The sequence below is a fragment of the Danio aesculapii genome, chromosome 3 (genome assembly GCF_903798145.1).
Source record: "Danio aesculapii chromosome 3, fDanAes4.1, whole genome shotgun sequence".
NCBI classification, from domain to species: Eukaryota; Metazoa; Chordata; class Actinopteri; order Cypriniformes; family Danionidae; genus Danio; species Danio aesculapii.
This window is the reverse complement of record NC_079437.1, coordinates 17,272,401-17,287,965: the sequence shown is the minus strand read 5'-3', so window position 1 is coordinate 17,287,965 and position 15,565 is coordinate 17,272,401. Positions and strand designations below refer to the sequence as shown.

General features: G+C 33.9%; 1 protein-coding gene across 3 annotated transcripts in view; it reads left to right on the top strand.

Moving 5' to 3' along the window:
- arhgap17b (Rho GTPase activating protein 17b) overlaps positions 1–15,565 on the top strand; it is an 80,750-nt gene that overhangs the window by 52,123 nt on the left and 13,062 nt on the right. For 2 of the 3 annotated variants that reach the window (XM_056453282.1, XM_056453283.1), the window contains exons 13-19: positions 1,954–2,034; positions 2,128–2,241; positions 4,215–4,306; positions 7,375–7,510; positions 10,438–10,650; positions 13,138–13,286; positions 14,176–14,568. In XM_056453282.1, coding sequence (XP_056309257.1) covers positions 1,954–2,034; positions 2,128–2,241; positions 4,215–4,306; positions 7,375–7,510; positions 10,438–10,650; positions 13,138–13,286; positions 14,176–14,568 — 1,178 coding nt within the window. The remainder of the gene's footprint in view (positions 1–1,953; positions 2,035–2,127; positions 2,242–4,214; positions 4,307–7,374; positions 7,511–10,437; positions 10,651–13,137; positions 13,287–14,175; positions 14,569–15,565) is intronic. The other variant, XM_056453284.1, reaches the window with a different exon arrangement.

The window sequence follows — 15,565 nt, the reverse complement described above, 5'->3', positions numbered from 1 at the left end:
TCATCAGAATGATAAGTGTAATATAGCTATTTTCTGTACATGATTAATTGTTTTTATTCTGAAACAGAAAATATGATGTATTTTAGCATTATAATACTTAATGCTAAATCACACTGAGTGAAAGATTTAGAGCAAGAATCATTCGAAGACCAATTTAAAATACATTTAAACCATTTAATGTGATCGCATATGATTTTTTAAAGTTTTTTTTGGTCACAGTTTACGATAAGGTTTTATTAGTTAATGTATTTGCTAACATGAACTAATTATGAACAATAGTTGTGCAGCATTTATTAATTATAGATCAACATTTACTAATGCATTAATAAGATCCAAATTTCTGCTTGTTAACATTAGTTAATGCTTACAATAACTTACAATCAACAACTGTATTTTCATGTTAACTAACGCTAACTAATATGAACAAATACTGTAATATATGTATTATTCATGTTAGTAAATGCATCAACTAATACAACCTTATTGTATAGTGTTTCCCTTTTTTTTACATAATTAGATGTTACACTGAATGATGATGATGATGATGGAACATTAATGCACCCATATCATTTCATCTTCAAAAAAGTGGTTTTAAAAACATTTAAAATTAGTACTTTTATTACACATAATATATTTTGTATATGCAGTTAAAGGCAAAATTATCAGTCCTCCTGTAAAATATACATTTATTTTCAAATAAGTGCTGGTTAATGTAGAGATTGTATTTTCAACATACAGTATGTTTCAGTATGTAGCCGATCAAAAGAGATTCTTAAGGGGGCTAATAATATTAACCATAGCAATTAGTCTTTAAAAAGGTAGAAACTGCTATGTCTTGATCACCAGGACCAATGTAATGCGGATTCTGAGCAGCAGTGGAGTGCTTAATATGTTCACTGCTCCTATGATTGCCTCTTTGTAAATCATTTAATAATCATTCAATTTAATTAATTAATTTATTTATTTATTACTTGTATTTTTTTTATAAAAAAAATTATTATTACCATTGATTTCTTTGTATTATTATGCTTATTTCACATTTTTTTGAGCAGCAGTTTAGTGCTTAATATGTTTACTACCACTATTGACTGCCTCTTTATAAATCATTTAATTAATTCATTAATTTTCTTTTCGGCTTAGTCTCTTTATTAATCTGGGGTTGCCACAGTGGAACGAACCTCCAACTTATCTAGCATATGTTTTACGCAGCGGATGCCCTTTCAGCTGCAACCCATCACAAGGAAACACCCATACTCACTCACACACATTACTGATTATTTAGCTTACCCAATTCTCCTGTACCACGTCTTTGGACTTGTGGGGAAAACCGGAGCACCTGGAGGAAACACACGCGAACACGGGGAGAACATGCAAACTCCACACAGAAATGCCAACTTACCCAGCCGAGGCTCGAACCAGTGACGTTCTTGCTGTGAGGCGATTGTGCTACCCGCTGTGCCTCCGCGTCACCCTAATTTTAATATTAATATTTTTAATTGTTGTTGTGTTGTTTGGTAATTATTGAAATATGTAAAACTAATGAAAACCCTTGTTTATTCCATCCAAACTAAAAGAAAAAAAAAGACTTTCTACAGAAGAACAAATATTATACGAGATACAGTGGAAATTTCTTTGCTCTGTTAAACATCAAAAAGAAATCAAATTTAATTATTTGAAATAATAATTTTGCCTCCAGCTGTACATTAAATCACTTTTGTACAATTAATTTGATGCAGAAACAAAAACGTGGCGTGCTATTTTTGTTAATCATATGTAGTTTTTATTAATCCTGTTTGAAAGTTAATTCTAACCCTGAATACAAAACAAAATGTCTCTATCTTGTGTATGGAAAAAGTGACATCCATGCTAATATGATATTGTGTGTGAATGTTTTAGAATATTATAAAACTGTCTCTCTGTCTCTGTTTGTGTCTTGTTTTGTCTGGTCTGCAGTATCTCTGACCCTGATAAGAGGCTTCAGGCGCTGTGGGTGGTGTGCGACATGTTACCAAAGGCCAACAAGACCAATTTTAGGTCTGCTTATTACTACATAAACCTAAAATTTAGCATTAACCTTTAACAGCTATCATATTTGTAACAAGCTAACATGCGTGTGTGTTTGTGCAGGTACCTGGTGAAGTTTCTTGCCAAGCTCGCTCTTGAAAGTGACGTCAACAAGATGACCGCAAGCAACATCGCCATTGTACTGGGACCCAATTTACTGTGGGCCAAAACTGAGGGGTGAGATACAAACAAATTCTTCTCACATCATGATGTGCATCACACATTGAATTGTTGGTGCAAATGAGATTATTAAATGACCTTGTTTTAACTTGTTGTGAATAGGGCTATGCAATATGACAATATACAGTATGTAAATATACAGTTGAAGTCTGAATTATTAGCCCCCCTGTATATTTTTTCCCCAATTTCTGTTTAACGGAGAGAAGATTTTTTTCAACACATTTCTAAGCATAATAGTTTTAGTAACTCATTTCTAATAACTGACTTATTTTATCTTTGCCATGATGACTGTAAATAATATTTGACTTGATATTTTTTAAGACACTTCTATACAGCTTAAAGTGACATTTAAAAGCTTAACTAGGTTAATTAGGTTAACTAGGCAGGTTAGGGTAATTAGGCAAGTTATTGTGTAAAGATGGTTTGTTCTGTAGACTATCAAAAAAATAAAGATTAAAGGGGCTAATAATTTTGATCTTAAAATAGATTTAAAAAAATTAAAAACTGCTTTTATTCTAGCTGAAATAAAACAAATTACACTTTCTCCAGAAGAAAAAATATTATCAGACATACTGTGAAAATTTCCTTGCTCTGTTAAACATCATTTGGGAAATATTTAAAAAAAGAAAAATTCAAAGGGGGGCGAATAATTCTGACTTCAACTGTATATGGTATGGAAAAAATAAAAAAAGTATGATTTCATATTATGCTCTGTTGTTTATTTAGTAACGTCACAAAATACATCGTTTACGGTAATACTTTTTCAGAAATTTTATGAGATCAATATTACAGGCTGTTACGATATGGCTGCATGATATTGGAAAAAACTGACATTGCGTTGTTTTATTTTTCTGCGATACATATATTGCAATATGAATATAATTTCACCAGATGATTTGTATAGCTCAGTTTGTAAATAATTTATAATTTTATATTGATTGGGATGATTTCGTTGGACAAATAATGTGCATAAATTAAACATATAGCGTTTTCTGTTTTTATGGACTGTATTCAGTTACAGAAATTAAATAATCACATGTAAAAAAAATTACACTTCATCGTCTTTATTGTATAAAAAATAAACAATCTTTGTTAAAATGTTAGAATTTCTTACACGCAAATGGTTTAAATACACTTGAAATCTTATAACTTCGTTAAACTTCACCATGTGGTTCCTGGCCAACTATAATCTCACTTAAATTTCCTAATATTGAATAAGCTATAACTGAACTTAAAGTGAACTGGCATTGCAGGTTATGTGATGTATCTTTTGTGGATTTGCACATTGCGATATCGATGCTGAAATGATATATTGTGCAGCCCTACATTACAGGGATGCAGACAGAAACATGAATAACAGCGTTGTGAGAAAGTTGCAAAATTTAAAGAATAATGTTTACAAGTTGCATTTTATTTAGTGATTTTTTTTTTATTATTATTATGTTTAAACCTGTAATCAATAGTTTGTTTTTTCCCCCAACTTTATCAATATAATTTTCCAAAAAATGTACAAATATCACACATTTTAGAATATTTATTGTACATTTTGACACAGATAGAGAGAAGGAAAGTAAACAAGGATCCAATATGATTGTGACTCTTAGTATTATTATTATTGATACGATTATTATTGATTGTGACTAATAAAAATATATTTGGCGTCATTAATTGTCACAATCATACTCGATCCTTGTTTAATTTCCTTCTCTCGCTCTGTGTCAAAATGTACAATATATATTCTAAAATAGTTCTAAATCAAGTGAGAATGAGCTGAATAAATGAAAAATGAGTAAATACATTAAAATGTATCTGGTATATGTGGTAAATTGACACTGCATTGTGATGTATATCGTTATCGGTATATAAGATGACTTGTTTCATGATATGAGATTTTTGCCATATCACCAAGCCCTACTTCTGTTTGATGATTTGAGATGGGTTTTTTTTTGCTGTTGTTGTTGCTCTTCTAGAAGTCTTGCTGAGATGGCAGCTACTACCTCTGTCCATGTGGTGTCTATAATTGAACTGATAATCAACCATGCAGGCTGGTTCTTTCCAGGAGGTAAAGTTACAGTAGACTGTCATTGTTCCAAACCGTGAGCATTCTCTCTGTTTACTGACACAGGCAGCTTAAAACTCAACACATCTTGAGAAATGCACTAGGAGATTCAGTAATGGTCACGGTTATTTCTGATATAACCTGCTGACCATTTCTGTCTTATCAAGCTTGGAAATTTAAAAACAGGATTTCCAGCTCCCTACCTGGAAAAGTGACACTTGATGCCAAATTTTAAACGTGGAAACTTGTTTTAATGTGTTTCGCATAGATTTTGAAAGTATGATTTCCCAAACATGGTGTAAATGATTGTGTTTATTATTAAAATGTATTTATATACTATATAATATTTAATTTTAATGTAATTTTTTTGTTATTTTAGTGTTTCAACTTAATTCTTTAAAATAATTGTAACTTGGTTAAGAATGTTTATCTAATATTTCTATTGTGTTTTATATCAGATTAATTGAAATGACTGAAAATAGGAATTAAAGGTAGGGTTGCACAATGTTGCAACAACTGACATTAGTTTATTATGCATTATCTATTGCAATATAAAAAGAACTGTAGACATTTTCATTACATGACTCAAATAGCTTTATTCAGAAAAACAAAAATAAGTCTAGAGAGAGTGGTATAATTTTATTAGTTGAAGTTAATCTAAAGAAACATGTTTTATTAATGTTACAGCTGTAACAATCGAATGCTACACAGAATATATATATATATATATATATATATATATATATATATATATATATATATATATATATACTGTTGAATTTTTTTTTTTCTTTTTTAAATATTTCCCAAATTATGTTTAACAGTGCAAGGATATTTTAACAGTATGTTAATATTAGGATAATACCTTTTCTTCTGGAGAAAGTCTTATTTGTTTTATTTCAGCTAGAATAAAAGCAGTTTTTAATTTTTTTAAAAACCATTTAAGGTCAAATTTATTAGCCCCATTAAACTACATTTTTTTCCGATTGTCTACAGAACAAACCATCGTTATACAATAACTTGCCTACTTACCCTAACCTGCCTAGTTAACCTAATTAACCTAGTTAAGCCTTTAAATGTCACTTTAAGCTGTAAAAAAGTGTCTTGAAAAATATCTAGTCAAATATTATTTACTGTCATCATGACAAAGATAAAATAAATCAGTTATTAGGAATGAGTTATTAAAACTATTATGTTTAGAAATGTGTTGGAAAAAAAAAATCTTCTCTTCGTTAAACATAATTTGGGGAAAAAACAGGGGGCTAATAATTCTGCCTTGTGGTAGGTCTGGTATGTATGTATCTATCTATGTATGTATATGTGTATATATGTATATGTGTATATACATTTGTACATACATACATACACACACACACACTCTCTACTGGTCAAAGGTTTGGGGTCAGTTTTTTTTTCATGTTTAAAAAAAATATATATATTAAATGTAAAAATAGAAGTTGTTCAATTGTTAAAAATTTATTAAAATGTTAATTAACTGCTTTCTTATTGTATGTAGTTTCAAATGAAATGATTACTCTAGTCATTAGCCCCTGTTTACACATATAGACCTTTCAGGAAAATTGCTGACAATTTTCCAGAAAGGTCTGTATGTGTGAACAGGCCCTTTTTGAAAATACCGGTAAATTTGTTCCGGCAAGTTTCCGGAAAGAGAAGTTATAACATTACCGGTAATTTGCCGGAATGCTGCACTCTGTGATTGCAGAAGTAAGATTGCCAGAAAGAGCGCGTTCATGTCTAGAACGCGTTGACATGAGACGTCTACTTTAGCCAATCAGAACACTCAGACGCATGCACATCTGTGCGGTTTATGAAAATAAAAGCCTTTGAATATTTTTCCAGACACATTTAGCTGCTAGATGTTAGTCAGATAATGTTTCTATGTTTCTTCTTAATGCCAACGGTGTCAAAAATTACAGATAAAATGCTAATGATAAACCGATGTTTTTTATCTTCATGCTCTGCTTCCTTCAGTTGCTTGACACACACACATATTATGAACATTTCGATATGTGAAAATGTTCCTCCATATGTTTTCATATAAGTTGTTCACAATACTTATCCATCCAAAGAATTTGTAATGTAGTCAAATGTGTAAACATTTCTGCCCGTGGATGTCTCACAAATCAGCAGCATGAATGCAAAAGCTTTAAATAAAAGTGGAACCATCAAGAAAAGGCAGACCTCTTCTATGTTAACAAATATAAGCACAGCTGTTTAGAGGTCATTTCTGGTTAATGATGTCAGAATTTACTGGTATTTTGGAATGTATGTGTGAATGGTCTTTTCTGGAAAAATTCCGGAACGTCCGTGCCGGTGTGAACCGCGCTTTATTGAATTTACCGGTAAAGTCATTCTGGAAATTTTCCGGATATTTACAGGTATCACTGTGTGAAAGGGGCTATTAATGCCTTTTTTACTATTACCATTAATAATAAAAATATTAATAATAATAAAAATAATAATAAAATTAGAGTGATTTCTAAAGGATCATGTGACTCTGAATTCTGGAGTACTGAAGCTGAAAATTCATCATTAAAAACCCTGGAATAAATTATTAAATTAAATAAAAAACAACTTTTAAACAGTTATTTTAAAATGCATTAACATTTCACAATTTTACAATTTGTTCTGTATTTTAAAACGTTTAAAAATCCTACTGACCCCAAACTTTTGACCGGTAGTGTACATGTATAAATAGTAGCCTGTGCATTGTGATGATGCAGCCCCATTTAAAAAGATTTAGTTAAATATAACATTGTTGCATAGGGTTAGTTTAACCATAAAATTATTATTTTATCAGTACATTTAATTAGCAGGGACAATACAGTATAGCATTGCTACAGTTTCAAGCAGCTCCTGCCCCACATGCAGGCTTAATAAAATATACAAGTAGTGGAAATACAATAAATGACATAATTCAAAAATTTGACATCTTTCCATCAGAAATTGTGCTGAAAACATACCTAAATTGGCAGCTGGCTAAGTTTAGGAACCGAGCTTATATTTTCTCACTCATATGTCTTAAATTCCTCTGCTTTTTGCCTCTTCAGATGTGGACTTCAACGTGTCCGGTGTGTTTGCCATGCCTGGGTGCCCCGGGACACCTGATGTAGAGTATGGGACCATCGAAAGGAGGCGCCCAGGCAGCCAGGGCTCACTTGATTCTGACACCGCCCGCAAAGACAGGTACAAGTCTCATCCCCGCGTTCATAAACACGACTCCAACTCCACAGTAGTGTCTGCATCCTATGTAGTGGCCAGTGAGTCTGTCACAGTCAAAGCAGACAGTCTGAGTCCACAGCTGGGGGCTGTTTAGACCTACATTCATTACAGTTATTTGTGTTTTTGCTTCATTTTCCTTTTGCTTTCTGTTTTGTCAACCGTTGCTTATTGTATGCTTCCTGAAATAAATAAACTTTAAAAAGTAGCTATGTATAAATGCGTTATTGATATAATTCATGATTATGGGTGGCAAAGTTAGAGAAGAAAAAGCACTAATGCAGCACTGATGTTGCAATGAAGTAATTAAAATGAATACAATTAAGCATTTGGCAGGCATTGTACTAAAAACCACATTAAAGATACATATTTTTTTATAGATCAGTCATTGTTTTCCCTTTTGAAACTATTTTGGCTTCACTTGTGCTTATGCACTGCTATTTCATCTATAGGAAGGCTAAGAAGAACAGATTGGAAAATAGCATGTTTAAAGGGTAATTCTGAAATTGTGATAGTGGTTATTTGACACAGCGCATGTGAAAGCAGGAAGCGTTGAGTTGCTCTTCTGAGTTTGGTATGTTTAGAATGAGTCAGACAGCTCCTGCCCCGCAGGCGATCATACCGAACATTCAGAGCTTGAATAAGGGAACGCTTTGGGCCTCAGGTGGAGGACAGAATTCAGCTGAAAATCAATGGCAAATGCATTCATTGCTTACCTGAAAATTAAACGTTGCTGTTATTCAACTGTTTAAGATGTAGGTGACCTTTTGTTTCTTCAGTAGAACATTAAAAAAAATTAGCTTAAACTGTGGTCCTTAGTGATTCATAAAATTCAATTCAACAACTAACTGCATTTCTAGTGTAAAAACACACTCACACAGGTGAAACTACATGGTTGTAGTGTGGTCAGGTGGTGGTCTTGTCATCCTCCTCCATCTCTGTGGAGACTAATACCCTACTAGGTGTGTTTCCATTACAAATCACACAAAACATTTGTTGACATCGATAAAAAATCGATTGCAAAATGACATTGTTTCCATCGAGTGTAATGCGACTAAAACTCAAAACTGCAAGGTTTACTTTACTTTTATTTTGCAGTCGATGCACTAGACGTGTATCAGACAAGCACTAAAGGCATCACAAAATTTTACTCCAAAGTTAAAGTGCACGTTTATAAAGGACCTGTGGATTCAGAATTTCAGAATTATTTATTTTTTTAGCTGTGCAGTGCAATAAGACCTCTTCTAAGGCATGCAGCATTATGCCTTAGTCATTATATTTAAATTATAAAAATAATTAAATTGTAATCATGTGACTTCATTTACGCCGTGTGACCTGTAAATGCAAAACATAAAACATTTCCATTGCAGCTTTGCAAAATATTCTTGTTTTATTGCCTGAAAAACACTGTACATGAATGTAAAACTTATTCGCAGCATACAGGAATTTTTCAAATCTGATGCATTTACATTACGGCATGTTTTAAATTCGCAATTTCAGTTACACTATAAACGCATAGCCACATCTTTAAAGAATGATCATGTTTTTTTTTTACTTGTGTCTTAGGGGCATTTTTGCAAAATTGACACCGTTTCGCTCATTTTTAATTGGCAATTTTGATTCTACAAATAAAAGCATAGCCATAAAGAATGTTCATGTGACTTTTACATTCACTAGGTGACCTGTAAATGCAAAACAAACGAAACATTTTTAAAGCAAACAAAAAATGCTTCAGGGGTAAATCATATGTCGGTGCTCTTTGGGTAAGGGATACATAAAGATAAACAGCAAAATTATAAGTCCAAGGCACTTGGAAAAAAGTGACAATAATTTTAAAAAGCCTTTATTAAACAATACTATTCCTTTAAAACTGCACCTACATGTTTCAGCAAACACTTGCCTTCATCAAGGTTACCCCCAGGGTTTTTTAAGTGCCTTGGACCTATAATTTTGCTGTTTCAACAAAAGATTTCTTTGAAGTTTTTAAATTCCTCAAGCAAGTGTTAAGTTTTTTTTTTTGTTGCTGCTAAATTGATACATTTCCAATATAGGCATATTTTCAATTCACGATTTCAACTCTAAAAAATAAACGCTTAGCCATATGTTTAAAGAATAACCATATGATTTGTACATACTGTACACCTAGTGACCTGTAAATGCAAAAAAGATTAAAAAAAGAAATTCATTCCACTGAAGTTTTTAAATTCCCCTAAAAACCACCTCTTGCAAGTGTTTTGTTGGGTGTTTTTTACTAAATTGATGCGTTTCCAATTAGACATATTTTCAATTCACGATTTTAAATCTACAAATAAATGCATAGCCATCTCTCTAAAGAATAATCATGTGACTTTTACACATGATTATATACTGTATATAGACCTGAATATCCAAAACAAACTAAATATTTAATTGGAGGTTTCAAATTCCCCCCAAAATTATCTCTTGCAAGTGTTAAAACTTTTTGGGGTGTTTTTGCTAAATTGATGCGTTCCAATTAGCCATATGCATAGCCAAATGTTTAAAAAATGATCATGTGACTCTTACATACACCAAGTGACCTGTAAATGCAAAAAATAAAATGAATAAATAAATTCCATTGGAGTTTTCAAATTCCCTCAAAAACCGAGTGTTAAAAAGTTTTGGAAAACTTAAAGAATGATCATGTGACTTTTACACACACCAAGTGACCTGTAACTGCCACGTCACAGTTGTTCAATTACCTGAGAAGCCACCTGATGTGAGCATAAAAGCTTTTTGTGTGCGTTTTTGCGAAATTGATTCATTTCTATCAGCCATATATTCAATTTGCAATGTCAATTTGAAGGGTATTGGAAACACGCTGACTGTCCGTCTCTGGTGTGAGTGTTTCATGCTGTCTCCCCTCTTCCCTGTAGCCCTGCTAACAAACAGCCGGAATTCGCCCCTCGTAGAACTGGCACAATAAATAAAAAGCAGCACTCCACGCCAAACTTCCAGCCCCCTCTCCCTCCCATCGAGGCCGGGGGGGGTTCGGCGTTTGAGCCGTGCCCTCAGTCGCCCGCTGCCGGTCTGGAGGCGATTCAGACCCAGCAGACTTTAGTTCAGCAGAGCCCTGCCTCAGACACCAGGTAAGGATTGGTGCAAGCAACAAAATCCCTCTTCTTCACCACGCCAGCTGCTGCCAGATGCCAGGAACTGCCGCTGCTCAAATCTGTGCGCACATCAACCTGTGCCACTCTCTTGATTAGTGCTTCAAAAACGCTGCTTGAAAATCAGTCATTGCTTATAAGTGGGTGCATTCTAGGTGAAAGGTGTTAATCTAATGCAGATGTCAGTCATTGAGGTTTTTTGTGCAGTTCTCAACTTTGTTTTGCTTCAAAGCATTTCAAGAATAAGAAAAGCACTACAATTTCATACAGGATTTAAAAAAATTTTAGATTCTTATTTATAAATGCATTTCTATATGAAATATACAGTGCTCAGCATAATTGAGTACACCTCATTTTGAAAATGAATATTTTTATCCATTTCTCAGTGAATAGAGGTCATATATTTTTGGTGCATTTAAACAAAACAGATTTATTAAACAGATTTATTTATTAAAATAATATTTAGTGACCGAACATCTTTAGAAATAGAAAGATAATTAATTTAAATTCAACCGAAATATTGGGGGGGAAAATGACAAACTACAATATTTTAATGAAATTTTTTACATTTTTTTGTTTCTCTTGAATTTGGCTCTTTTTTTATATATATTTTACCCTAACATATACATTTGCATGTACTAATTTTGGACCGTTATCATAAGTTACTTTGTTATATAAGCTGCAGATTTGGCTTCAGTACTGACTAATCTAATGTATATGCACAGATATAATATTGTAAAGCTTTCTATTAATTTAAATGAGAGATATGTGAGGGGTGTACTCTTATATGTCGAGAACTGTATATCATTTATGAAAATGAACATATTAAAAATGCTTATTGCATTTTATTTATGAAATGTTATTTAAAATCTGCATATTATCGATCTTATTTATAATTCTGAAATTTGAATAAAATTACTTTTTTTTGACTCCACAAAAAAAAAACTAAATGGAAATCAATTGAATGATTACTTTTATTTTGTTTCATGGACAGCCATAGTTTTCTTCCATTTGGCTTCAAGCCATTGTTTTACACAATATATGTTTTTTTTCATAGCTGTATAAAGCTTTATTAAGCCATTTCTGCTGCATTTTTTGATTCAGGTGGTGGGCTTGATGCAGAAATCCACTTTCAACAGTTTGATACTGTTGATACAGTTTTTCAACCTGTTTTTAAAAATCATTGTTTATTTCAAATGGAAAGCCTTTCAAATTACAAATCAAGGATGGTTCTTCATGATTATAATGCTCATCCCAAATATAGGACCAAAGTCTGTCTTCTCTGACTTTTCTGTTGCTTGAGTATGGTATGCGTGTCCTGCCTTGTCTTTCTCTATTTGTTTGTTAAGTTGTGCTGTCTGGAAATACTGTTCTGGGTCCTTTAGTCAGTTGGATTCGAGAAATCTCTCTATAGCAGATTATTGTCACTGTTTAGTCATATCACACATTAAAGTGAATGTTTAATCTTCACTTCAGTCTCTGGACTTTCTGCATCCCAGACAGATATTTGAACCATTTGTAAAAGACAAATCACTGTCTGACCATCGGAGATTAGATTAGCCATTGATGTAAACATCATGATTCATGATCCTGTATTTTTAACAGTAAAACAGCACATTATGAGCATATATTAGTACTATCTGTTGCTTGCTTTTAGCATCTGATAGAGAGATTGGACCCAGAAACTGTGAGAAGTGATGGCAGACTTAACAACCAGATTACTTGCTCTTTCTTTAGTGTAAACCAGTGGTTCCCAAAGTGGGGGTCAGGAGACCATGAGAAGGGGTCGCTTGGTGATTTCCAAAACTCTAATTCATTTTATTAAATTATTAAAATTACCATGTTTTATCCATAAACTACAGAAAATAAAATACAAGTTAGTTGCATTTAAAAAACAACAACATGCAATTAAAAAGCCACAACCTCTGGGGTGATTGCATTATATTAAAGACACAGCAATGGCATTAGATGCAGCAGATTGATGTTATGGTCCTAGGTTAAACTTTCTGACACCTTTATGCCACTCGCATACAGTTCATTAAAAATAAAGACCATGACTGAATATGGAAGAAGGTTTCAGTGTGCCATTCTCTAAAATTAAATGAAGAATACACTTGAGCCTATTGGTGTGTGTGGGCTGTTGTGTGCAAGGTTTGTGTGTATATATATATATATATATATATATATATATATATATATATATATATATATATAACCACCTCAAAGGGTATTGGGGGTCGTGAGTCCCTTGCTTTGATTGTTACTTGTTTGGGAACCTCTGGTGTAAACGATGCATTGCTTGCTAAAACACGCTTCTAACTCTACTAACAGTTTTAACTTTTCAGAGCAAGTCCTTAACTAGACTTGAACCCCATTGCATTTTAACTTTTCTGCATGTTAACAGATTTATAAACACTGCAGTGTGGATAAATGAATGAAAGTTCTCTGCTTCTCTTCCTCCTCCAGTAGCCTCAGCAGCAGAGACTCTGTGTCCACACCTCCAACCATGAGGAACGGCCCCGGAGGCTCCAGCGGGACGCCTGCTCCTGCTCAGCTCAGTGTAGGAACTCCTACCTCAAGCCCAAAAGGCCCCAGTCCATTCATGATGCGCAGAGGTGAGATGATGCCCAGTTCATTTATGATGCGCTAGTTGTTCAAGCATAAAACGAGATGAAAGATCGTTGTTACCACTAGCGCCGTCTAGTGCGGAACTTCCATTGAAAATACTGGGGTAAAATAAACGGTCATATTTTAAAGACATGGCAGGGGGAAATGGAATTTAATGCAGTGCTTCTTGTCTGATCTGAGACCCACTTCATATCGTATATCTAACAGGCAGTGAAGATTGCTGATTTTTAAAGAAATCAGATCTTAAACGTGACAATTTTGTAATGGAAAGACTGTTCACTGGAAGCTGCCTGGCTGAAAATTAAAAGTGCGTGTGCATATAGCCCATTCTGCCTAGTTAAAAGATGCTACCACAGTTGACCACACTAAATAGGATTAAAAACGGGACTATTGCCCCCCCCTGAGAAAGGGACTTGTGCTTCAAACGACCTAGAAAATAGATGAGTCTTTATTTTAGACTTGTAACTTATGTACATGTAATATATATGAACAAATATTAATGTAAAAAACTTTCAGAATATAGATATGAATAAAACTATGTAGTTTACTGTATGTACATTCTGCTGAAGTGGAGATTTATGGCTCAATGCTGGAGAAACATCCTTAAAAAAATTTTGTAATTAAAATCTAAAGATATTTATTGATCAATTGTGAAAAATAATTATTTAAAGTGTATTATTGGATGTTTTCTTTAATTCTATTAGACAAAAAAAACTAAAATCCCAAAACTGAGAAGTACAGAAACAGTTCTTGAAAAAAAATGGACAATATTTTGATAAATTGATAATATACTATAACAAATTGCTTGATAATTTAATAACAGTGCATCGTTAAAATGCTCCTCCATAAAATCATGCATGGACGATTTGCTTTCAGGTACAAAAAAGCAAGCGCCAGCTCCTCCAAAACCTGCCGTTCCTGCCACCTCTCCGAGTGTAAAAGCGACTCCTAACCAACCCATATCAAACCCATACTCGACACCCGGCACCCCTCAGCCTCTCATCGCACCCCGCCGCACCAACCAGACCCCCATCCAGGCCCCGAGTCACCCTCCACCTCAACCTCCATCACAACCTCCATCCCACACAGAAGAGGCAGTGCCGTCTCCTCCCAGGACCCCCACCCCGCCCGGGACGCCTCCTCACGACTCCTCACAGTCGCGGCCCAGACCCACACCACGCTCCCGACCCAAACCCAGTGGCCCACCACCACCACAACCTGCTGACGGAGCCAATGGGGTCTGCGTTTCTGCATCCAAGATCATCTCCGGTAAGAACCTGAGGGTTTTATTATTATCACTGGTGCTTTTCTTCTAGCATTGCTTAAACATGAGGTTAGATGAATAAACATACAGCTGAATTATTAGCCCTCCTGAATTATTAGCCTCCCTGCATATTTTTTTACCTCAATTTCTATTTACAGAAAGACAGAAGACAGAAAGAAACACATTCCTAAACATAATCACTTCAATAACTCATTTTAATAACTAATTTATTTTATCTTTGTCATGATGACAGTGAATAATATTTGACTAAATATTTTTCAAGACACTTCTATACAGCTTAAAGTGACATTTAAAGGCTTAACTAGGTTAATTAGGTAAGTTAGGGCAGTGTTTCCCAACCCTGTTCCTGGAGGCACACCAACAGTACATATTTTGGATGTCTCCCTTTTCTGACCCATAAACTTCAGGTGTTGGAGTCTCTTCTGATGTTATGATAAGTTGATTCAGGTGTGTTTGATGAGGGAGAGGTTGAAAATGTGTACTGTTGGTGTGCCTTCAGGAACAGGGTTGGGAAACACTGAGTTAGGGTAATTAGGCAAGTCATTGTATAACTGGTTTGTTCTGTAGACCAGTGTTTCTCAACCCTGTTCCTGGAGGCACACCAACAGTTCATGTTTTGGATGTTTCCCTCATCTGACCCATTAACTTCAGGTTTTGGAGTCTCTTCTAATGTTCTGATGAGTTGTTTTAGGTGTGTTTGATTAGGGAGAGAATGAAAATGTGTCCTGTTAGTGTGCCTTCAGGAACAGGGTTGGGAAACTCTGCTGTAGACTATCGAAAAAAAAAAACAGCTTAAAGAGGCTAATGATATTGACCTTAAAAAAGTAACAACTGCTTTTATTCTAGCCAAAATAAAACAAAAAAAGCCTTTCTCCAGAAGAAAAAATATTATTGGAAATACATTGAAAAATTCCTTGATCTGTTAAACATGATTTGGGAAACATTTGAAAAAGAAAAAACGATTCACAGGAGGGTTAGTAA